Genomic DNA, 25,055 nt, shown 5'->3' on the forward strand with positions numbered 1-25,055 from the left:
GGAAATAAATACTTAAATAAATAGTGTTATGTATTTACAGTTTGGGTCATTGCATATGGAATTAAGTATCGCACAGTGGTGGTTTATAGAGGGGGGGGGGGGGGGGGGGGACTGTGTTATTAGTGCATGTGTGAGTTCAGGGTGGTCTTGGCTTTGGGGAAGAAACTGTTCTTGAGCCTCTTGGTCTTTGTGCTGATGCACCTGTAGTGCTGCCCTGAGGGAAGCAGGTTGAACAGGTCAAACCCAGGGTGGGAGCTGTCCTTGATGAACTGCAACATGCAAAACTAACAAAGCAACTAAGCTGAGGCTGGCAATTAGCAACTTAAAACCACTGATGTTCACGAACAGCTTAAAACAGGATGTAAAGGAGCTGAAAAAGTCTGAACAGTTCGTCGCCTCCATATTAAAGAGTCTTTATTTAACTGAGAGACTCTCACTTTCTGAGCTCAAAACATCAACAGCAAACCATGTGCCAGCACCTGTTTTTGCGTCCTGTCCTGAAGAATGTTTGAAGTTCCTGAAATATTTTGTTGAAAAGATGGAAAATATGTTATAAATGACTCTCCATCACATTGTTAGATCCATTACCCATATCATCCCCAGGGATCTGGATGTGTTCTAGACTTTATGGTCCATCCAAAGTTATAAAATGTTCTGTAGATGTCCTGCATTCAGTTTGGTGTTTTCAGAGTCCTTTTGAGTTTCTTAAATCTGGCCTTGTTCAGACTATTTTAAGTATTTTAAATAGGAATCTGTTCAACTGCTCCTTTTTAATCCAATTTCAATTTAACGCTGTTTTCATTTTCCTGACTGACTGCAGTGTTTGACCCAGTTGACCATACACTGACTCAGAAGACCCAGGAACTGGTTTGGCCTGCTCTCAGTTGGCTTTCATCCTCACTGAGACGTCCTGTTTCTTTCTCTATGAAACACAACAGTGCTGCAAACTGTGCATAGGCACCACCGTTAAAGAGTGGAAGAGTAGAGGAAGCAGTGTGTTGGCGTGTGGGGTGGATCACGGGGCATTGCTAATGAAATTAAGATTAGGACATTAACAAAAGGAAGAGTGCCCAAATCTATGCAACATGCTGCAAATGCAGAAGAGCACACACACTTACAGAGGACCCATGAAGTAGGAAGTCATGGTGAAGGCACGAAGCAGAACTTTTTCTTTGATTATTGCCATGTTTTCCTTCACTTCCTGCACTTTTATTACTCGTTTATTATAGAGCTGAACACTAAATACATAAAACAGCTCATTTAAATGTATAGAGGGGAGCACAGTCTACACTTGTAATCAACACAATGGCTGAGATTTCTGCCTGAATATTTAATGTGCTGACAACAGCAATAAACTGTAACTCCCTGCTAATTTTCTCTGTGAAGTTTTGTTTTATGATTTCTGGGGAAATGTGTGTTTTCCAATTTGGTGGTATCAAAAATGCTTCAGAAAAACAAGCTGATTTGCATTGAACTACAAACGAGTCAGTTTAAACTGACAGGAACGGCTTGTCTATCTTCCAAATATGCAAATGTGCAAAATCGCGATTAACAGTGTTTGTATGCATGGACTGGCAAAGACAATACCAGTTTTAGGACTGCAAAAGCACGAGCCAAGACTTAACTGGTTATAGTTCAAAGGTTTTATTGACACAGATTCGATAATGGCAAGGGAAACCTGTCAACTGGGCAGCCACTGGGAAACTGGTAAGGAGGTCGCAAGAGGAACACAACAGCGAGAACCTCTGGTTAAGGTTTCTTTGGCAAGTCAGCACCACGGACAAGCAGGTAAGTCAGAGAGGTGAGTATTGTGCCAGACGTGGGTCCTGCAGGGAGCATTCAACACAGGAATAACTGGAAAACAAGAGAATTGGAGTGATAACACAGAGTAATAAAACTATGAATTCAATTTAATTTTTTAATTTTTTTTATTTAGAAAGAGGGACAATTCATATTAATGAATATTTGTAACAAATGTAAATATGCCATTAGGCTAATTTCCATCTGTACACCCTCTGGCAGGTTGCTGTATGTTTTTACTAACATGCAGCGTATGTTAGTAAAAACATACAGAGACACTATTTACAGCCCATGTAGATAGAGACAAAAACAGTGATCACATCATATTAGAACAAACAATGGCAAGAAGAGTAGACAACAGAGGACAATATTCAATTATATTGAACAAATATTACACATGCCCTCATTGTCCTGATATTGCACTGACCCATTACACTAATAGTTGTTTCCCTTTTTGTAATATGTATCAACTTCATTACTATTACTAGTAATAACAATAAGAAGAATGAAATGCAGTAGTGGTGAATAAACACCGAGTGTGAAAAGAGCAGAAGCACTCACGAGAGTCTGGGCCTATTACAGCGTAATTACAGGAGGGTTCAGGTCACCTGATCAGGCCTAACACTGAGCTTCACCAAAAAAGGAAAGTTTGAAACCTAAAAGCTGAGACTGTGTCGCTCTCATGATTATCAACCAGGAGTTGGTTCCACATCAGAGGAGCCTGATAGCTGTTAGGATAATAATGAGGCACTATCACATCTTTAAGATACGATGAGGCCTGATTCAGGATTTTGTATGTGAGGAGAATGATTTTAAATTCAGAATTAAACGAGGAGCCAATTAAGAAGCCGATATGGGAGAAAGCATTCTGGATGCTTGTCACACAGCTTTTAGAGTGACCTGACAATAATGAATACAACAGTACCGTCTAGAGGCAATAATTGCTTGAATTAGCTTTTCAGCATCGATCTAAAAATAGACTGTTTCTCATTTTAACAATATTATGCAAATGAATGAAGCCACTCTGCATATTTGAAGGACATGTCCTGATCAACGGCGACTCTGAGACTCTTCACAGTGTTACTGGAGGACAAGGCAATGCCATCTCAAGTAAGTATCTGGTTAGATACCATATTGCTAAGATTTTAAGGACCAAGTACAGTAACCTCAATTTTGCCTGAATTTAGAAGTTGGAAATTCGAGACCATCCAGGCTTTTATGCCTTTAAGACATGCATGGATTTTGGTTTGTATGATCTGGCTTCATAAATAGATAAATAAAGCCGGGTATCATCTGCATAGCAATGAAAATGTCTGCTCTGTTTTCTAATAATACCGTCTAAGGCAGGGGTGTTGAACTCCAGGCCTCGAGGGCCGGTGTCCTGCAGGTTTTAGATGTGTCCTTGATCCAACACAGCTGATTTAAATGGCTAAACGACCTCCTCAACATGTCTTGAAGTTCACCAGAGGCCTGGTAATGAACTAATCATTTGATTCAGGTGTGCTGACCCAGGGTGAGATCTAAAACCTGCAGGACGCCGGCACTCGAGGCCTGGAGTTGGACACCCCTGGTCGAAGGGAAGCATTGGTCTCAGCACAGAACTCCGTGGAACTCCATGTCTAACTTTTGTGTGTGACAAAGACCCTGTAAGCTGGAATCTATCAGATAAATATGATTCAGACTCACCGCAGTACAATTCTTTTAATATCAGCAGTGTGTTTTAATATCTGCAGTAAAACATTGTGGTCATCGGTATCAAATGATCCACTGAGGTCCAGCAGGACAAGCACAGAAATGAGACCAATGTCAACGGCCATAAGAAGACCATTAGTAACCTTCACTAGTGCTGTTTCTGAGGTATGATGCACACTAAATCTTGAGGAAAACTCTTCAAATAAACCATTCCATGCAATTATTTCCCGCAGCTTAATTCTGCTGGCTCCAATCAGCTGAGTTTGGAGGATGGAGTTCGGAGTCATGGCATTGGACAGGCTCAGGTTACTGTGTTTTGTAGCAGCAACATACACGCTGTTTTAAACAATATCAGCTGTTGTTTGCTATGTAGAAACTGTCACTGGATTACTTTAACGCTCAGGAAATCTTAATAGGGCTCACTGTATTTCCCTGATGAATATGTCATAAACAGCTGGATCTCCATGGTGATGTTCCTGACTAAAAACAAAAACTGATGAAGTTTCTGTCCTCCTCTCAGCCTCGCAATCCACTCTATCAGTCTGCTGTCAGAGGAGATGTTCTCTCATTTGGCTTCTTTCTTTAAGTGTGTGTGTGTGTGTGTGTGTGTGTGTGTGTGTGTGTGTGTGTGTGTGTGTGTGTCTGCATTATCCCGCTCTGTTGGCAAGGCAGCCACAATAGAGCTGACTAATGCAGAAACAGACTGCGGGCTAAGCTTCTTTTTTCAAAGAAGTCTTGAAAAGTGAAGGGTGCATTGTGTGGCCCATTCCCCTAATATTTATACCTCGGCCCTCGGCCTTCGTCCTGCACTGCAGAAAAGCATCACCAATGTCAGGAACACAGAAAACACACCCACTCACGCAGAAACATTTGTATATACTCAGCAGGAGGGGAAAATGATTTTTCAGCCCCAGTTTGCACTTAAAGGTAAAAAACTAATTAAAAATCATTCATTGGTCAGACCTGTGTTTTGTATAGCACCTTGACAACTGGGCCTTTTGGCTGTTCCTGTCTGGGCTCTGTGACGTCAAAGGGAAATTAGGATTCAGACGTATTGTATAGCTCACGCAGTTTATCCTACTTCAGACAGCAACACATCAGAGAATGGCTTACTGTTTTTTATAGGAAATCCCAATACAGCTTTGTTGCTTTGATTTTGAAAGTGAATGCATTTTTTATGTATGTGCTTGTGTGTATGAGAGTGGATGTGGTGGAACACACCTTTGTGAGAGATGTGAGTCTGCTAGCCATGAAAGATGTAAGCTCACATTGAAAAAACGAATACGCAGAGAAATCAAAACCTTTGCTAGCAAAGCTGTAAATGCAACACAGACGTTTTTTATTTTTACCAAGCTTTACACGTCCAGGAATGAAGCTAAGCCGTTGTGTGATAGGGGAGCGTTTTGATAAACCAAAGCAGATCATTTTGACTTTTGTCCTCAGCTCTGGATGAAGCCCACGTTTCTCATCTTTGTACATCTTTGAAAGAGTTTATGATTATGGAGGAGCAGACAACAACTCGGTCAATGAAAGGGACTATGACAGGAAGTGATTTATTCATGTAGGTAAGTGCATGCTTGGAAATGGGACAAAATTGGCAGGTGTTACAATCGATGGCTGTCCAAATCTTACAGGGAAAAATGGCGGCTTTTTGAAGCAGATCCAAGATAAAACGACTGAAAGAATCCAGAACTGGAGTTGGTATTTTTTGCAGTGTATTGCACACCAGGAGGTGTTCTGTAACTTCATGCTAAAAATGAACCATGTTGTAACTAAAATAATGACCTTAAGGGCAACAGCACTGCATCACAGACAGTTTGTTGCACTTTTGGAGGAGCATGACCCTGAACATGGTGACTCTGGGCTCTGGGCCAAGTGCTAAAGAAATGTTTTTAATATATGAAGTTCACATTTTCATTGCTTAATTGTAACATCTGTTCTTACCAACAGTAGTTTAGAAATTCACTGGGCCTCCACGGCAGTCCCAGTTTCTCATGTGGCCCTTGGGAAAATTGCCTGCCCCATCAAGGGCACATCAAATAAAAGAATATCTTTAGTAAGAATGCTGTTCTGGCTCCATGTGGTGATGTGAAGTCACCATGTGCCAACATTATTTTCATTATTATTTTCTCCTGTATGCACGTTAATATATAAGCCAAGTGTATGCCTATAAAGTTTGACTGGGAATGGGCCTGTGACAATAAAAACTTACCTGTTTTAAATGTTTGGATCTTACATGGAAGATCAGATGTCTTTGCACTTCTAGGGCATTTTCACTGTGGTCACTACTGTTTTTAGATCACTGTGTAAAAGTCATGCCGTCTCTCCTTTCTATGATTGATTGATTGAATCTTTATTTTGAAAATGTTGAAAAATTACAACAACATAGAATTAAAAACAGATAAACAAACAAAACAAAAGGAAAACGAGCAACCAAAACTACAAATAACTTTCATGTTCAAAAAGGAGCAGGAAGCAGCATAAGCTTATTTAATCCCACCCCCTTTCCAGTAATCTAGTAATCAATAGGCTACAGAAATACCTCCTTACAATTACATTATATGTTACGTGTATTTTTTATTTATTTATTAATTATATGTATATCTATCTATTTTTCTAGCTATCCATCCATGATCCATGATGCATGAAGGGTCTCCTGTAGTGTGCCAAAACATGCTTCAACTTCACTTTCATTTTCAGCAAGTTGATGAATTTAAAGAGAGCCTCACCTCTGGGCAGCACGCTAGGTAAACAAGAGAGTCACAGCCTCTGTGCATGACACGATTATTGTAGGGAGATTTCCTCTCTGTGACATAACTCCCATATTGCTATGTTGTAGCAATATGGGAGTTTTGCCACATGAAGAATAGAAGACAAAAAGAAGATATTTGGGGTCAGCTTATCGCAACACCTTATTTGCACTTTTGTTCTCATTGAACAGCCAGTCCTGTTCTCCCATAGACTCACTGCAGGTGATTAGAACGGTGCAGCTTTACCACCACAGCTGTCTGCAGCTGTTAAACAGTGTTACAGCCACCGGGGATCAAAGGGGTGCGATCCTACTGGAAGTGCGCACGGTGGCATGAGTCTATGAGAGGACTTATGACTGATCTGTAGACAGAGGTCTCAACCAACAGCCAGGTCTGATCACAATAAAATGCACCATCGCTCACTCATCCCTGCCAGTCTTTGTTAGGGACATGGTTTTGACAGAGTGTGTGTGTGTGTGTGTGTGTGTGTGTGTGTGTGTTGGGGGAGGAGGAGGAGGCAGAAGGACAAGTGGGAGGGAAGGTAGGAGGAGGTGGGGGGCCCATCTGCCACTGAGCGTGCTGGGTCAAAAGGCCTTTGTTGTGAAGGAGTGATGAGACAGATAGATGGTCTTTGTCACCAACTGCTGGTTTAATCAAGTGAGAGTGTCCCAGCATGTAACATTTAGTCGTACTCCACCGCCACGCACACAACCACAACCACCCACAGTCAAACATAATGATTCTTCACCTTCAATTAACAACTGAGTGTCTGACAGAATGCAGTGGTTACAGCAGAAATCAATTAAAAGATTACGAAAAGAAAAATGAGATGAACAAGTGCAAAGAACATTTCTGGATGTCTCTGTGCTTCACTATATTTTATTTTGTGTCGTATCTCAGTTATTTATATTTTTATTTTTTTAAAGGAACTTTTAAACAGTGGCAGCCTTTTATCCCCCACTGCCTCCCTCAAGCCAAATTCAATTGAAAATCCTTGCCATGCCAGATATGTGCGCATGTGCGCTTCATAATTACAGCAGCTGCGTCAAGCGGGAATGGAAGCGGAAGTCAGAACTGCCCTTCAAATTAAAACCAGACACTATAAATGGAATTTTAAAAGAGAAAAATAATAAATTCAGCAAAACACAGCTTTGCCAGAATAAGAAGAGATAATATTATTTGAATCAGAAGATATTATGATTTCAAAATCATTTTTAAACATCATTTTTGGTTTTTTTAGGCTTAAAATGAACCCTTACACTTTAGAATTGAACATGTAATAACAAAAAAATAAACACTGGTGCAGATCTATCCTCTAGTGCTGAATCAGTCCAAGGTTTTTTCATGGAAAATCAAAGGAACTTAAGTTAGTTAGCGCATCTGCGTATTGGTGAAACATGTCATTTACAGTGAGAAACCAAAAGGTTACCATTCCAGGAAAAAGAGTTTCTGAAGAACAAGAAACAAAAGCATCAAAACACCGGAAATGATGCTTTTTTCTCTTTTGTTGCATTTTGTGGACCTTCTTGGTTTATAAATAGGAAAAGAAATTTGCAAATAAGACCATAAAAGCTTATAAAAAAAACATTTGATTCATATTTGACATTTTACCTTGTACAGTGGAGCCGGAAGTACTCTCCTGGCATCAGCTGTGACTTGACGCAGGCTGCTGGGGCGCCAGGCAGCAGCAGTAGCTGTCCCGTCATCAGCTCACACCCAACGGGGCTGCAGCGCACCGCTCCTCCGGCGTGAACATCATGACACCCCGATTCAAAACCGCAATCTGAGCCGCACTGAGGGAATCGGCGGAGGACTGTTAGCAACGGACGTGGATACACACACACACACACACACTCATGCACATATACATACACATTAACAGGCGCACACACAGGATCGCTAATATTGCAGCGGCCACCAGCAGCACAGCACAGACTGGAGCTGTGACCGAGGCGAACTCCACTGCTCCGTGGAATTGCTCTCTTCGCCCCAGAGACGCGTCCCGCTCGGACCCCTGCTAAAGAAATCCCTCCCCGCGAGTCGTTTCACGCCAAAAATGTCTTCTTCGGGCAAGGACGCCAACAGCGGGCATTACGCCAACTATGTGGGACCGTACCGCCTGGAGAAGACGCTGGGCAAAGGACAGACAGGTTAGTGAAAGCTCCCACATCACGCGTGGGTGCTGTGAGGACCGCGCTCGGCGTCACCGCACCTGCCCCGCTGACATCATGCCGGGTGATGCAGTTTTGCGTCCTGCGTGTCCCGAATGCGGGAAATGGGAGGAAACGTGTGCTAGTTGCGGATGTTTCTGGTGGATGCGGGGAGAGAGCTGCTGCTCTCTTCTGATCATAATGGTGGTGGTGATTGTGGTGTTGGTGGCGGTGCGCCTTTAATCCTTGTTGTCAGGCAGAGAGGGCTGATGATGATGATGATGATGGGCCCCTCTGATTTTTCTTGTCTCTAATTCCGTTCCAGCGTCCATCTGTCACATGGGCCCGCTGTGCTGAGGCTGCTCTCTGCAGGAGAGGCAGAGCGGTGATGCTGCACTGTCCGGTCCCTGCTCTCTCTCCCTCACTCTCTCTCTGTCACACACACACATACCGCAGCTGCAACGCAACACATCCCTGCATTGGCTGGTGCAGCGTAGGTATCATCGGCTTATTGCACTGAGGTCCTGCTGCTCTGTACATAGAATGTGTTCAGTATGGAGAACAGCAGTGGGTGATGATCACTCTTTGCTCCTGCAAAGTATCATTTTCAGCTGCACTATGAGTCATTTTGGTGGACTGGACTGTTTCAGGGCTTCGGTGCTTTGGCCATTTTGGAGACTGCAGTTCGAGGCAACGCTGCGAATGATCTGGAAGTGTTTATTATTTAATCTTTAGTTTATAGCTAAAAGAGCCTAAATGGGATGGACACTGAAAATATTGTTCAGGTATCCCCGTCAAGCTGCCAGGTGATGTCATCACAGTCATATTAATGAGACATCAGGCAGAAGGCTGATTTTCATCTGCAGCTCAAAGTCACTGCACTGTGTTGTCACTGCATCAGAATCGCCTCTCAGGTACTGTGACAGTAATGTGGCTGCTCTGGCCTGGTTCCCTGTTTCGGATGCCCCACCATCTGTGATCACATGCGTCTAGAAACTATAAAGGTTCTCCCTCCAGTTCCTGCAGGTAGACCCGATGCACTGCTCAGTTCCCTCAGGGGGGTGAATAATTCATAAGCAGCCAATTAGCTGCTTGCTGGAGTTGGATTGTAACAGCCCCACATTGCTGCTGTATTACTCACAGAATTCTCCTGTTTAGCAGATGGGATAAAGCTGCAAGAGCAATTTGTCACACAAAGCAACCCAGATAATTTGATTTGTTCGTGAACAAAGAACTTGGAGGCGACTAAAGTTCCAAATTTTATATTAGTTCTATTTATAGTAGGAGTCGACTTTGCGTGTAAGAGCTTTCCTTCTATTGAAAGCGGACAACCTCATTCTTTTCCATTCCTTCTCTCTGTGGCACCGGCAGTATAATAGCTGCTGTTCAGCGCGACTAAGAAGGCGTGATGTCATCACATCCGTTCTTGTTGTGATGGCTGTCTTTCAGTGTTGCACATATGCTGAAACAGGATGGGGACGTCTGCTGCCCAGGTATATCAAGGATACTTATAGCCCAAGCGTTCTTGTGGCTCATTTTTCAATCCACTTGCTCTTATTTTGAAGGTTCTGGATGCTGAGAAGCTTGCTGTTGTCCTATCAGAGGTAGCTACCTCTGTACACCACCTCCATCATCTTGGACTTCAGCTTGGCTCAGCAGTCTTTCTTCTGTTGTGGAGCTCACTGCGAGCTGGAGGAGTCTCTCTCACCAGACCCTGAACTCGCTGAACTCACAGAGGCTGCAGATGGTTGAGTCGGACTTCGTCGCCACGCTGGAGCAGTGGCTGTTTATTGCTCCATTGTTTATTGTCACTCTGCAGTATTACTTAATGATTTATTTAAGGAAGTTCTGGTGCGCCTCCTTTCACATGTGCATGCGCTCTTCCTGCTGCCACAAATAGAATCTAATTATGTGGAAACACTGCTCTTCACAGGCAAAAACAGCACTGAGATGTTCTGCATTTCTGAAGTTTTCTAGACATTACCTGCAAAGCTTCATGTGAAAATGTCCAGCGCAGCAGGACATTAATGTGCCAGCTCCTGGTACAAAGTCTGCACAATGCCCATTCGAGATATTGGAATGGCGAGGATAGCGGCGAGCTGAGTTTACAGCCAGCGGTTGGTGGTTCTGCACCACCTCAATCCAAGCAGAGTGTTTCCTGTTGTGACAGCTGAGGGGTGCTACGAGCAAGGTTCAGACAGCACTCTAACCTGATTCTGATGACATTTTTCACAGTTAACATGTGAAAACTTGCAAGAATCTACCCCTCAGGTTATCATGTCACTGACCTCTGAAAGAGGTACGATATCACAGACACATGTCGCCTTCTCTTTTCCCGTGCCATCATCTTCTCTGGCTTAAAAGAGCCACTACCAGTAGTGGTGCTGTCCAGTGCGTACATCAAGTGACCCTGTGAGTGCTTCTCTGTAACTGGATACAGTGGTTGAGTGCATATGCTTGTAGAAATGAAGATTCATGCAGGAGTGCATGTGTGTGCTGGCGTGGTGAAGCGACAGCACTGCAAGAAAGGCTCTTCGTATAAATCTAAAGTGCTGGTGCTGAGCTGGCAGATGGGGAAGTCCGCACATCATTAAACCTCCTACACAAGTGCAGAACAAGCCCACGCTTTTTGTTAGTCTGTTTGTGTGTGCTTCCCTCTCTGCACAAGTGGCATACTCGCTGTGCAGAATCGCCATGTATCAGCTTTGTGGTATGATTCTGAAGATTAATTGGAAAGGACAGACGTACAACATAAGATGTGATTGTTTCCAACTAATAAATGAAAGTTTTTGGTGACAATGTAATTATCTAAAGCTTTAGGTCAGCACTGTTGTTTCACACCAAGGTGGTCCAGGGTTTGAATCCACACACCAACTGAGCCTCTTCTGTGTGGAGTTTCTATAATCTCCCCAGTTTCCTTCAGCAGTCCAGAGACATGCATGCTAGGTTAACTGATTCTAAATTGGCTGTAGGTGTGACTATGAGCATGAGTCCACCCGCATCACTGAGTTGGATAAACTGAAGCAAATGTTTGCATGGCTCTTTATATTTCACATGAGTTTATTTATATCAGGTCTGCTCGTAACAACAGTCACCTAAAGGCGCTTTATAAGTAACTATTGTAGAGTTATAGCCGTACAGCTGATTATAAGCAAGCACTTGGTGACAGTGGAGCAAAAGAACTCCCTTTGAACAGGAAGTGAATGACAGAAGATGACAGAAAATGTGCAATCATCTCAAAGTCTCTTCACTTTTCCTTATAAGCGATTAACCAAAGTGGCAAACATCCTGCGATTCCATCCTGTCAAAATTAGGATTCCCATCTTCATTATTGGAATGTTTTTGGATCGTTGGCCCGGTGAAACAAGGAGTTTGTTCGGAATCACCTCGTGCATCCTGTGGAAACCTGGCGTGGCTGTAGCTCTTGTACACTTTGTGTGTTTTTCTATGTGTATTTGTGTGTATGTGTCCACTGCTGCCAGGACACTTGCTCGTGGTTCAATGAGGGGAAACATGAACAAATAATAATTGAATTGTATTTCCCAGGATGCTCAAAGTGAAGCCTTTTCAGGCAAGATACTTCATACATCTAGAACATTCATTTATTCTTTTCTGTAGTCGGTTAGTGGAGGGCTTTCCCTGCTTTAGAGGCGTTTGTTGAAGGCTGTCCACCTGATTGGATGTGTGACACACTTGCCCAGAGCTGCAACAGGATGGCTTTTGTAGAAAGCCATTTATTTAGACATTTTACAGACTCAAACAGCAATCGTTTAACTGAACGGGCCTTTAATCGATTCATAGACAGTAACAGCCGTTGCTGTTGTTTAGTTGCTTGTCCTCTGGGCTGCTTTGCCGTCCTTTCTCATAGATGAGGAAAAACTGTGTTTTCACACTGATATGATGCAAAGTGCGTTGCTGTCTGTGCGACCACAGACGCTTCTTTGAACATTTAAAGTCTTTTTTTTTTTCACTTTTGAAGCTCCCACTGTGATGAATGCTTTATTCCTGCACTTCTGGAGTTGGAACAATGCCTTCATGGTGTGTCTGCTGGTCAGAGCTCAGTGGCGAGAGGCTGTGCTGACTCTCAACAATTAGTCAGTCTGTTTTCATGTGTGTGCGGTGAAGTATTTCTCTTCTTACACTGGTTTCCCAGGCTCCACACAGCGCTCATTTTCTAAGTGTTGGCCAACATTTGGCATGTTGTCATGGTTTCATCGCTCCTCCTGTGACAGTGGCTGTTCGTTTCCTTTTCACTGCAAGACTGAAAGCTGCCAGTCTTTTCTTTCCTCTCTCTACACACACACACTGTATGCATATGTGTGTTTGGTAGCTCACTATCCTGTAAGTGCAGGAGTGACAGCAACAGTTATTTTTATTTGACCATAATGTTAAAATGATTTTCTGTGTACATGTTTCCCAGTTGTGTTATAATGAATGTCATGTGGATGTAAAGCATCCCAAGGACAGTAGTCCCTTGGGCCCTGTGTGTGTGAGTGTGTGTCTGTGTGGGAGTGGGGGTGTAAGAAGCAGGGACAGCCCCACCACAGATGGCTGCCTTTAGGTGGCTGAAATACAGCTTCATTATCAGCAGGTTGCAGGTGGTAACACTCCCATCATTCTCACTGCGTGTGTGTGTGTGTGTGTGTGTGTGTGTGTGTGTGTGTGTGTGTGTGTGTGTGTGTGTGTGTGTGTGTGTGTGTGTGTGCGCGCGTTGTGCTTAGATCATGAGAAATTACTGTGAGTGCTTTTTCTGGGTCTTCACTATATTTTATTAGACTTTGCTTCATTATTCTTTGTTGAATGTAAAACAGCAGAGGTCTGTGCTGCCTCGTGTGCATACAGAGGGATGTCTTGATAGAATAATGCTAACAATTCTACACAGCGTTTTACAAAAATAATAAATGCAGTAAAACAGAGTCATGTAGGTGGAGAATTATCAATTAAAATGCACAAAGGAGAATAAAATCCACCACAAGTCGATGCTTATGTATAAAATTTAAGAAAAAGCTGGAAGCTTTAAAAGAAAATCTATAAAATCAGCCCCCCAGGATAAACAAGTCCCCCCCTCACCAAAATCCAAAAAACAGGGACTCATGCAGTCTGGCCTCAACACAAACTAAAATGTACAATATTTGTTAATTAGAATGTGTGAGCATAATGTGAACCAGGAGTGATCCTGTTGTCCTCACAGTGCTGCTGGCAGAGTCGTTCTCTGCAGGCAGGATTTAGGATCATCAAAATTACGGCTGGTGTCATACACCCCTCCTTTTTCTCGTCTTCTTTCTCTACCCCCTCTTTCTCTTCTGTGCATCCTTTTGGCACTTGCTTCCCTTCCCAGCTGAGGGCTCGTTACCATGGTAACCGGAGGAATGCTCTCTTCTGTGGCTGGTTGGCGGTATCCTCACGCTGGATCTCAGCGCCCCTCTGCTCAGCCCTTAAGAGGGGGTGGTGTTACGCCTGAAACATTAAACAATGAGCAAGAGACTACCCCCCATGATCTCTCTCTCTCCTTACATAGCTCACTCTCACGCCTGTGCTCTGTCTTGCTGTCTCTCCCCCTCTCTCTCTCTCTCTCTCTCTCTCTCTCTCTCTCTCTCTCTCAGTTCTTCAGCTCAAGACTGTCTTTGAACTCCTGCTGCTTGAATGAGTCATCACTGGGAGCCAGAACTATTTTCATCTTCCCAGCCCGGCTAATGCCTCTTTGTCTGCCAGATTATCCACAGCTTCATCTCACAAGTTCAGTCTGATTTCCCCCCCCCCCCACAGAAATAGTAAATTAAACTCTGGCTGTAGTTTGAGGTATTATTGTAACAACACTTGCTCGGAAGTGTTTGTTGCAGCTAAGCTGTCATCAGGTCGCTGTTGGTTCCTTCAGCGCTACATGCTGTACTTAAACCCCTCCCCCTCTCACCTTTACATGGCGACAGACCAGCATGTGCATAAAGAAGTTCAAAATGCAGTAGACTTTCATACTGAATTAAACATGGGTGCATAAATGAGCTAAATTGCAGATTTTTTTTATGTATCTATTTTTTTGTGTAATTTTTATGTTTGTGCGTTCTGCGGGGACAGAGGACGAGGTTGCGGGGCTCTGGTACATGTGTGATTACTGAAAGTTGATTTCCATGTGGGAGGGAGAGATGTACGTGGAGCGACCACGGTGAAGATAGAAGCAGACGTGTGGACATTGCTTGCAGATGTGTTAAGTGAATTAGTGATGCAAGAAAAGAAAGAGAACAATTTGTAGATCAGATAAAACGGAGTCTTTGAAAGCGTGGGAAATCGGAAGAACAAAGTCTGTTTATTACACTGCAGCTCATCGAAAAGATGCTGTTTGTGTGATACAATTAGCTGCCCCACACACACACACACACACACACACACACGGATGCACAAAGACATGCAGTGCTCGTTTGTTCCTGGGCCGCCTTGAGACAGCTCGATGTGATTTAGTTTAGCTTGATGCCTGTTGGCTGTCGGTCACTATCAGCTGTGCGACTGACTTCAGGTGGATGAAGCTCCGAGTGTAGATCACTGCGAGTGTGACTTCTGCTGGTTTACACTTCATTCCTGATGTTGTGATTTTCACTAAACCGACTCAGCTTTGTCTCCATTAGTCTTTAATGTTAAATACTTTCTGGAATTTTCTCATCAAGTTTTATCAGGTTTGTTTATTTTCTGTTTCCAAGCGATACTGAATGATAAAAAGTATTTGAGATATTAAAGGTATTAAACTCCAGACATGAACAGGTTACACCTGTGCATTTTCTAGCAGATTGCTGTGGTTTCCTGTAGTTTGCAAGGAAGATGGCGTCTTTTACTCTCAGAGCTCGAGTGGAATTTGAAAACACGTTAAGCAAACTAGAAATGGAGCATGTTCACCTCTCTGTTCTTTGTGTATGCAGGCAGACAGCTTTTTGGGACCATAAATTACGCTTCATCTTGGTGATAGCTTTACATGGTAAGCACGCGCTCGGAAAGATGCTTTTTGGTCACCTGTGGAATCATAGTCCATCACAGTATCTTAGACCAGATGATCATGTTCAGACCCCAGAAACATTCACTTGTAATTGTAAAGGTGAACCTTCTTGTTAGTTACCACAGCGAGATGGATAATTAGATCAAATTTCTGTTATTTTTCACTTAATTCTTTAAGGTCTTTAAAGTCGGAGATGTGCTTTTTAACTTTCTGCTGCTTCCCTTCAGCCTCCAGCTTCAATGCAACTAGGGCTGCCACAAACGATTATTTTGATAGTCGACTAGTCACCGATTATTTTTGCGATTAGTCGACTAATCAGATCATGCATAAAACGTACAGCTTATTGCACCAGCAGCATCTGCTCTTATATAACTATCATTAGCTTACAGCTTTAAGCTTTTAAGGTGCTAACTAAAAATAAAGACAAGATGATAGTTTATTAAATTTTAATGACATTTGCAGATTGTTTCGGTGAAGTTTAATAAACTCCTTGCTATCTAAAATATAACGGGACACCGGAGTATATTCTCGAGCATCTCACACTTCTGATGATCAGCTGTCTGCTTGACGTTTATTCAGCTGTGTAAAAACTATAACTTTATCTTAACTTTATATAACTTTAAGTTATCTAGGTGACTTATATATATTTAACCTGAGTAGCGAAAGACAGCGGTGGGTTTGAAAACGATTTGCCGGGAGTCCGGTGTTCTCACAGGCTCTAGCGAGCCTTGCCCCCGGCTAGCTATCAAGCTAGTGGGTAACAGACGTCTCTGAAAACGTTGGCGCGCTTTTGAAAATATGTGGTGTCCTGATAAACTGAGCAGATATTTGAGGTTTGCACAGCTACATTCTCGCCTGAAAATATGCTAAACGTTTATTTTGTGACCCAGAAAGAATAATAAGAGTAACATTAAAACTAACTAGCTGCCGCCATTGTTGGAAACTGAGCTGGGCTGCGCTATGAATTCTGGGACACAGCTTCTTCTTCTTCTTCGGGGTTTAACGGCAGCTGGCATCCTTGTACATGCAGTGCTGCCATCTTCTGTTTCAGTCCGTTATTACACTCTTAAGTCCTACTACTCATTCCTGCGTCTTTTGTGATCTTACAAATCTTCAAACGACGTGTCGACTAGTAAATCAGTCGTCGACGACTTTGATAGTCGACGTAATCGTGACTAGTCGACTAATCGTGGCCTCCTCTGCTCTGCTCCATTACCTCTGCTGTATTACAGACCCATGTCCTGTTTGTCTCTGGTCAACTCCTGCAGAGTGTTTGCAAAGCCAGATAATTGTCCTTAAATTGCTGCTGATTGTGTCATTGTCAGCTTTAAATATACAGCACATTTGTGCACCAGACAAGTTGATACGTTCATGTCTACATGTTGTTGAAAGTGGACCACGTTGCCACCTGCCATGATGGTTCCACCTGCCTGCAGAGTACACTATCGAGCTCATGTGACAAAGTCTTGATGATGTCTGCCATCGACGCTATTGATCCTAATCATCAACATGATGACGTTGGAGCACTTGTTGTGATTAGAGATGGTGAACCTTTGCTGTACAGCATGAAAGGTAGTGAAGCAGAGGTGCTGCTAGCTATTTGACACTGTCGGTGCAGATGTGAACCAAAGAGAGAAGCCGCGTCTCGCCTCTAAACATTAAAAGCTTTCAAATTAAAATCTGTGGGTTGATTTCTTTTTTTAATCATTTCATTTATTAATTAAACATTTTCCATGACTCTAATTTAGGGTTTTTATTTACATTTAAAGTTTTTTGTTTCTTTTTGTTACTAAAGAAACTGATTGCAAAGGTGAATAATTTTTCTAAAGTAATTCAAACAGCAGCTGAGCCGTCCCCTACACGGCTTATTTTGTCCTTTAGCTCAGCATTCAGGACACATGAGACTGCAAAGAATGAAGTGGCTGCGTTGATGCCCTGGCACCCACACAGCCCTTTCTGAGGGACTCGCCTGTGTCTCCTACAGGCAATAAGAGGCAAAGGGCAGGTCCCGTGCCTCAGTCTCCCCACGAACTACTTGGTGCCCAGAGAAGGTGCTGATTAGTCAAGATGCTGAGGAGAGCCCACACAAGAGAGCTTCCATCATTCAGTGGTGTTTGGTGACTGTTCAGGAGAAACACTTCTCAGTTTTATGTATTTAGAGTCAAGTGGCACCAACAGCCTCCTCAAGGCAAAAGCATTAAAGAGAAAACCCTGTGAGAGCTGCTTGGCGACAGTGGCAAGGAAGAACTCCATTTTAACAGGAAGAGACCTTCCACCATACTTGGGGAGGGGCAGCCATGTGCTGTAGTCGTGACATTTCCGTGGAGTTCAGTTTGTTAATCATGGTCCCCAGTAGAATGAAAATGGGTAGCTTTGTCTCTCTATTGTGTGAGTCTTCACTGTCCCGTTGTTTCTGAGTTAGAGCCACTCTTACGTGTCATTTCTGGTTTCAAAACATCCAGATCCTGATGGTACTCAGCTCAAGGCTCAACATTTCACTAACCAGTGGGTGATGTCACAGTGGTTAATATAACGTCAAATTGCAGAAAAACATAATACCGCAGTTCTGTTTTTTCCAGTTCCTGCAGCTCTCGTGCCTTAGCTTAATAATAACTGAAGCACCTGACTGAAATCCAAACCTACACAGGTTTTTCCAGCAGAGGTAGCACACAGCCTCACACAGAGCTGCTCATTCACGTAGCTGAAGGTGGCCACCAGGCATATCTGCAATCTCCTCTTTTAATCCACTCCCACTTCCTTACACGCCTGATAGCCCGACTTCACCTGCTGTCATATTGAACAGAGACCAATTTAAGGCCTTCATCAATAGCTGGTAATCGAACAGGAATAGCCTATGGCTCCAGATAAGCCCCTTAAGGTCCCGCTGACCTCTTTCTTCAGCCAAAAACTTAATGAAATTGAGCATAAATTCTCCCCCTCTTCTTAAAACTCTTTCATCCTGTTCCAAAAGCAATCTGGACTTTCCCCCTGAGTCAGCACTTTGAGCGTCCAGGAGTGAAGCAGGGGAAATTACCATTTGAAGAGCGGCTTTACTTCCTTCTCTCTCTGATCCAGCCTTGCGCGCACGCTTGGCCCTCACTTCATTTTGCAGCAATATGAACTTTCCGGTATCTCGTATTAGATAAATAAACTCTCTTCCACTCTGTTTCCTAAAACCCCTGACTAGTGCATGATGGAATGACCAAGTGCTTCTGGTACCAAGCGATTTCATGGCAAAGAGGACACAGTCATGGTTGGAAGGTCCTGTTAGGCATCAAACCTTAATGAGGTTTTTGCTCTTTGCTCATTAGCATTACCTAAGCGCATCAGGGACAGGCTGCGGCCGCTTGTTGCTGTTTCATATCCCTTTTGCTGTAGCCAGCTGTGCAGATGGTCAAGAATCTGGGAGAGGTCCTATCTGACTTTCACTCGGCATCTAGTCCACCCAGATGGCTCGTAAGCGGTGGCGCGTGCAGATGAGATGCGTCCCCTGGAACTCACTGCCTGCAGTCACAGTGAAACATCCAATCATGTGGCATAATCAGATTAGGGGGCGTGAGAAACCCCACTATACTCACTTTACGGGTAGCACTGGCAGGGTGATCCCAGGATTATGTGTGTGCCTGCGACTGTGACAGTCTGGAGGTAAGAAAAGTCATACATCTGAATAGAAACTCTTCCTCAACCCTTTCTGATATACACTAAAGCAAACTCACATCCTATCACACAGTAGTAGAAGTAGTACACTGGCTCTACACTGTGTGTCTGCACATCCATGTGTGTTGTTTTGCAGCATTTTAAGGGCCTGCTGCACTTCTGTGACTTGCATTGGGGCATTAGGACTGCTGGGGCGTAGTGCTGCATTACAGCAAAAGCTGGCCGCAGCCTCTCTGCAGTAAACACACAGACAGGGTGCAGCCAATAAGAAGGTCACCCAACTGGTTTGAAGCCACTCAACACTGTCCTATGAATCATTCGAGCATAAAAAGGCTCCGAACTCGAAGGATGAATCAGTGCTGTGTCTGCATGTATCAGACAATCTGCCAAAGAACATATTTGACATTTTAAAGGCACTTTAGTAGCTGCTTACAATAACTTACAGTAGGTGACTTTCTTAAGGGGATTGTTTAAGAATGAAGGCAACACAGTTTGAAAGGCTTAACATAGTATTTTTGCACCAATAATGTGATTCCCAAAATGTTATTAGCTAAAAATCTGGCATCTCTGTATATGGTGTGTAGTGTATTATTAACACTGAGTAAATTGGACAAGTGGAGGATAAAAAACAAACAAACAACCTGTCTACAGCAGATTAACAGTGTTAGCAAAGGCCTGACACAGAACCTGAAAGATGCATCTGGCCTTTCAATTCATCCATCTACTGTTCACTGACCCTTCATCACAAATGGTCTCAGTGGAAGAGCGGCTCTCAACAAGCCAATCTGAAGGAAGGGAGATTCGGAGGGGGAGGCTGAGGTAAGCCCCATTACTTAAGAACTGGACTTAATCAGTGGCAACAGGTCTTAGGAAGATGGGAAAATTAGGTTGAGCTCATTGTTCAGTATATACAAGGGAATTTAGGGGATAGTTATGAGTCAGTTATGAAGACAAAGTTAAAATGACTAACCGTATTTTTCAGACCATAAGGTGCATTAAGCGAAACAAAACAGTCAGATAAGTCAAACTTTACTCAGCTCATTCTTCTTGCTTCCTCCACTTCCGTACCATTGATTCATTAATGTTGAATTCTCTGCAGCTGCTCTATTCCCATGTTGTTGCAGTATATTAATGACTAACCTCGTATTGTGGATGGATTATCTCAGTTGTTCTCCTGACTGAAGTTTGGTCCGTTTACAGCATCCTGCCATGTGATTGCATTTGTCTCTAACCATCAGGAACCCTCACGTTAACTTTTATCAAGTGGAAAGAAGTTAGCGTTCATCCTCCAGCTTCACTGTTTATGTTATGCTAACATAGCTGTGTTGCTAGCGATCACGTAGCACAACATTATAAGATAAGATAAGAAAAGCACAGCACCAACAGAAGTTAGAGCGTGAGCAGAATATTATATATATATATATACACATATATAAATACAGATACATATATAAATAAAATATACAAAGGGGATAAATAGAATAAATAGGAATAAAAATAAAAATACAAGTGAATTGCACATTTCAAGTATTGAAGTCTTATATACCAGCTACCAACTTCAGTAACCTTACAAACATCACTGCTGTTTAGTTTCCTGTCTTCATTTATGTTGGAAGTGATAGCAGAGCTGTGTGTTTGAATTCTTTCAGAAAATCTCTCAGTCAGAACATGCTATATCATGTTTAGGTGGAAGCTAGCGAGCTAACTTCCTGCTAACTTCTAACTCTGTTAAATTTAATAAATTCTGTTTTCATGGATGCCTGGATGTTAAACTTAATTGTTACACCTGGTAAAGCAGCAACGCTGATCATTTTATTAAAGATGAAAGAATTTAGACAGTTTTTAACTCTCAGTGATGCCGCAGTGTTCGTTTGACTTTGGGACCTGAGGCGGACGGAGTTTAGGACCCAGATGACTCCGTGAGGCTCCTGACTACGGTGCTCCAACAATCCATCAAGCGGTGCGGCTTCATAGCTTACCAAAGTCGTACTAAAACATTTTTGACAGATTTTTGAGCGCCGTGTACCGCATAAAATTGGTTCGAGGTCAGAAAGCACAACCAGAATTCATACACTGTAGATTTTTGAGAAAATTAAAGGATTTTAAGAGAAAAATACGGCACTGTAGTGAGTGTTTACAGCCGTCTAAAACAAGATGGAAGCTCTGTCAAGGTTTGAGCTTCAGCCAGTGGTGCTGCGTTAAAGTAGAAAGGCTGGTGGAGATTTTAAAAAGCATATGCTCTTAGTGTTTAGATGGCTGTAATGAACTTTGACCTCTTCTCTCAAGTGCTGCAGGTTGCCCAAATATGTGAATGTAAAGTATATCAGCAGTTGCGACCACAAAACTGAACATATGCACAAGCAGACGTGTTTTCTTTGTATATATATTTTATTATACAAATTCTGTATCAGTGGACGATGGCCATATTAAACATGGCCAGTGTTTCAAGTAATGAGGTCAGTTTTGTGCAAGTAACCCCTGTAAGCCAACACAGCAGCTGCCAGACTGCAGAGGAGCTCTTTTGTCTTTTAAAGGCACCTCATCAGAAAACAGTTGGTTTGTAGGAAATGGGATGTGACCTGAGATCGTCTTGGTTTAGACAAATCATAAAATTAAGACTCAGCTCGAAGGCTGCAAAATGAGAATAAATCAAATCAACAGGTGTTGTGTATTATTGTATACTATCTTTTAAATCTTTTGTTGTAAAAACCAATAGGACTGCAACATTACGTCTCAACAAGCTGTTTAAAAAATCCAGACAGGAAAGTAAAATGCATAGACTTGTATGGAGCTAATGCCAGTCTTTACCAAACATTCACCCATAGCTGGATGCAAATTTTTAAAATGATTGAGTTTAAAGTTGTTATTCAGGACGTTATCTCGCTTCACCTCTGAGCGAGCATGGGCAATGTTTAGTGAGAACAATGACATCATTGCTAGATATGACAAAATGTGCAAACGTGTGAAAATTGGGCCTAAGTTTTGATAAACTGTAATAATGGCACATTTTCTGCTGTGCCTTCTGTTCAGCCTCATGGCTCTTTGTACGTGGCAGCTTGCTAATATCGTCGTCGGGGTGCAGTTGGTTCAAACCGGCATTGATGCATAGGTGCGAAGGAATTTGTCCCTCACACTGAAACCAACACATTCACTGTAAAAAGACTGAGCGCAGTGAAAGACCAGAATAAAACTGCTGAAAGTGAAGATTGAATAATATGATCTGCCTCATTGTTGCTTTGTGCAATGATGAACACAATGAGGACATCATAGCTCTGAGGGGTAAACTGGGTTTGGTTTCCACATGTATGACACCCTGATAGATGCTCTTTGTGAATTATGGTCCTGTGCAACTAATAAGAGAGTGGGTGGTGGGTGAATCGGGCCCTGGAAGCAGCACCCTGATGGAATGGCCTTAATCTGCTGTTAATCTGAGCATCTGGTGTACGGGGAGTGTCGGCTGATTTCACCAAACAACACAGGAAGCACCGCACACTCAGTCACAGTAACTCACAGAAATGGCATTGTGGGAGTTTGTTTCTGTACTTCATGTGGTCCACAGTGAAAACGTGACATCTCATCTGTGTTTTCATACATTTGCAGCGCTGCAACAGCTTTTTTTCTTTTTTTTTGTCACTGCCTGAAAAAGGCCAGATTGCTGCTGTTGTGAAGATGTTAGCCTGATAATGGAGGGAGAGGGGGCAACAGGAGGTCGTGACCCTCATTACACCACCTGCCAGATGGTCCAAGACCACGCTGCATGTGTGGATGAATTCAGACATTCATGTAGGTGATGATGACACAGTAAAGCCAGTCAAACAGACTGGGAAAGCACACAAAGGGTTTCCGCGAAGGTTTTGATTGGCCAGGGAGCACATTTGTTATTTCGGTTATGTTTATGGCATTTCCTGTTTTAGAGGCCTTTCTCAATTCTGAAAAAAAAGTTAAATAATTTTTGATGCATATCAGTTAAAATGCTAATTTTATGTATTCTTCAATCTTTAATCACACCAAAAGTTTCAAATATATTTTATTTCCAACTTGTTTCCTGCTGTTCTGGATAAGCGACGGATGAATGGATGGATTTGGTTTTTCATTTTGCATCTTTGAAATTTACCTGACAGATTTATAATTTGAACAGTTGGAAATCAAACTGTAACCCTAGACGGTCTCTCACTGAAAGGAAGAAACAACGGGAACGAAACCAAGGAAAGAACGATGGAAGGAAGTTGGGAAACAGGGAAGGAAGTAGAAAAATGAGAGAATGGAAAGAGGGGAAGATGGAAATAAGAAAAAAGAATAAGAGGAATTTAAGAATGAAAAAGAGAAAAGAAGAAGAAGGGAAGGATGTGTTGAAAAGAAGGGATAAGAGGAATAAAAGATGAAAGTAACAAAGGAAACAAGGAGGAAAGAAAGAAGAAAGGAAGATCTGGTCAGAGTATCATGAAGAAGTGCAGACGTCGTTTTCTTACTCGACACAGTTCATCTAACTGATTTTATCCTGGAGGTGTTGATCCATATCTCCACCACTTTGACTCTTATGCTGGTCCAGCTGGTCCAGTCCCAGTGTGACTGGTGTGGCACAGAGTACGGAGCTGTGTGTTGTACAGACAGCGTCACTGAAACCCTTTGATTTTGCAGTCATGACTCAGTCTTCAGAAACATCTTCACTGAACATAAAGTCACACAGAGAGAAACTCTTATTCCCATCAGCCTTCTTCTGCCCCACCACCTCGCGCCCTTTTTCTCCTCTCCCCTCCCTTTAAATCCTGTCTCCTGCCCTAAGGCGCAGGCAGCAGGGTGGGAGGTTGGGGGTAAACGAAGTCAAGTCCCCTTGTTTGACCGTGCTGTTGCAGCCTTTGTCCTTCAGGCTAAAACCCTCCCACAGACTTGCACAAACACCTCCACAGCGCTGCTGGTGTTCAGTGACACCGACAGACATGCTGCCGGGTCCAGTCTGTGAACGGGGCTCAGCACCTGCTGTGGATAACAAATGAAGAAAACCACTCTGTCTCCCATGTGCCAGCGAGATCTGAGAGGGTTTTGTAGAAACACAACTCTTAGTTTTTAAAGATGCAGTGTCTGATGTCTGTGATACTTCAGAGTAAATCTAGACATGCATAGTCTCTAATTTGATTTAATCACAAGCTTTTAGAAGACCTGACAGCACCTTCACCCTGCAGTCACTGGGCAGGTAGGTTAGGGTGGGTTAAATAAAACATACAAGGTCATCAAGCATACATACACTGTCTAATGACCCCTGGGACTCCACTCCAACCCTAGCACATCATTGCAGAGATAAAACACACACATTGCCACAGCATTTATTCCCAACTCACAAAGAAATGGCTGAAAGTGATGGTTTGTTATTTGTTACTGTTACAAGCGGTCTTATGTCCTGTAAGAACCATTAAACATAACTGTAGTGCAATGTCTGTTACTTTGGAAAAAAAGGACCATATGGCACAACGTATGTTTCACAAACATGTGGAATTGCAGTGAAACTGAGCGTACCAGTTACAAGTAAATGAGTGAGATTAAGTGGCTGTGCCGGCAGTGGAGGACTCAGGGGGCTTTGGGGGAGGTTAGCAGAAGTATATCAGCTCAGCTCGAGCAGGCCTCACCTAACAAGGAGCTGGGAGAGCTGAGAAGAGCCCGAGCACCCGCTAAAAATACAACCCAGCATCTCAGAGTCCTGCAGCGTTCTTTAGTTCTGGAAGCCTACCAGCAGATCTCATCGGACACACACACACACACACACACACACACCATACAATCGGCATGGAAACAAAGACGGTGCTTCAAGCAAATCTGGAATTAGAGAGGGAGGTGGGCGGGGCAGAGAAGAGGATGGAGTGAAAGAGAGAGTGAGAGGGGGAGAAGCATGCATGGAGGATGAATGCAAGCCAGTGGGGGGAGGGGACGGATGAACAGAGAGGGAGGGGAAAGGGGGGGCTGAAAACAGAAATCCTGAAAAAGGAATGAGCAACCAAAGAATAAACAAGAACAGATATGAGCAAGTTGATCATT

At 43.0% G+C, this 25,055-nt stretch overlaps 1 protein-coding gene and 1 long non-coding RNA gene across 14 annotated transcripts in view; one reads left to right on the forward strand and one right to left on the reverse strand.

Moving 5' to 3' along the window:
• Nucleotides 1-1,628: 1,628 nt before the first annotated feature.
• On the reverse strand, nucleotides 1,629-7,993 carry LOC145428827 (uncharacterized). The gene is made up of 2 exons (XR_013909152.1): nucleotides 7,854-7,993; nucleotides 1,629-1,854 (listed from the first exon to the last, which is right to left on the reverse strand). It is a non-coding gene; the product is annotated as an uncharacterized LOC145428827 (long non-coding RNA).
• A 267-nt stretch (nucleotides 7,994-8,260) lies between these two features.
• LOC113007008 (serine/threonine-protein kinase BRSK2-like) overlaps nucleotides 8,261-25,055 on the forward strand; it is a 149,472-nt gene continuing 132,677 nt past the window's right edge. For all 13 annotated transcript variants that reach the window (XM_026143349.2, XM_026143433.2, XM_026143600.2 and 10 more), the window contains exon 1: nucleotides 8,261-8,392. In XM_026143349.2, coding sequence (XP_025999134.2) covers nucleotides 8,299-8,392 — 94 coding nt within the window. In that variant the 5' untranslated portion in view covers nucleotides 8,261-8,298. The remainder of the gene's footprint in view (nucleotides 8,393-25,055) is intronic.

Source organism: Astatotilapia calliptera, chromosome 1, assembly GCF_964374335.1.
Source record: "Astatotilapia calliptera chromosome 1, fAstCal68.1, whole genome shotgun sequence".
Classification (NCBI taxonomy): domain Eukaryota; kingdom Metazoa; phylum Chordata; class Actinopteri; order Cichliformes; family Cichlidae; genus Astatotilapia; species Astatotilapia calliptera.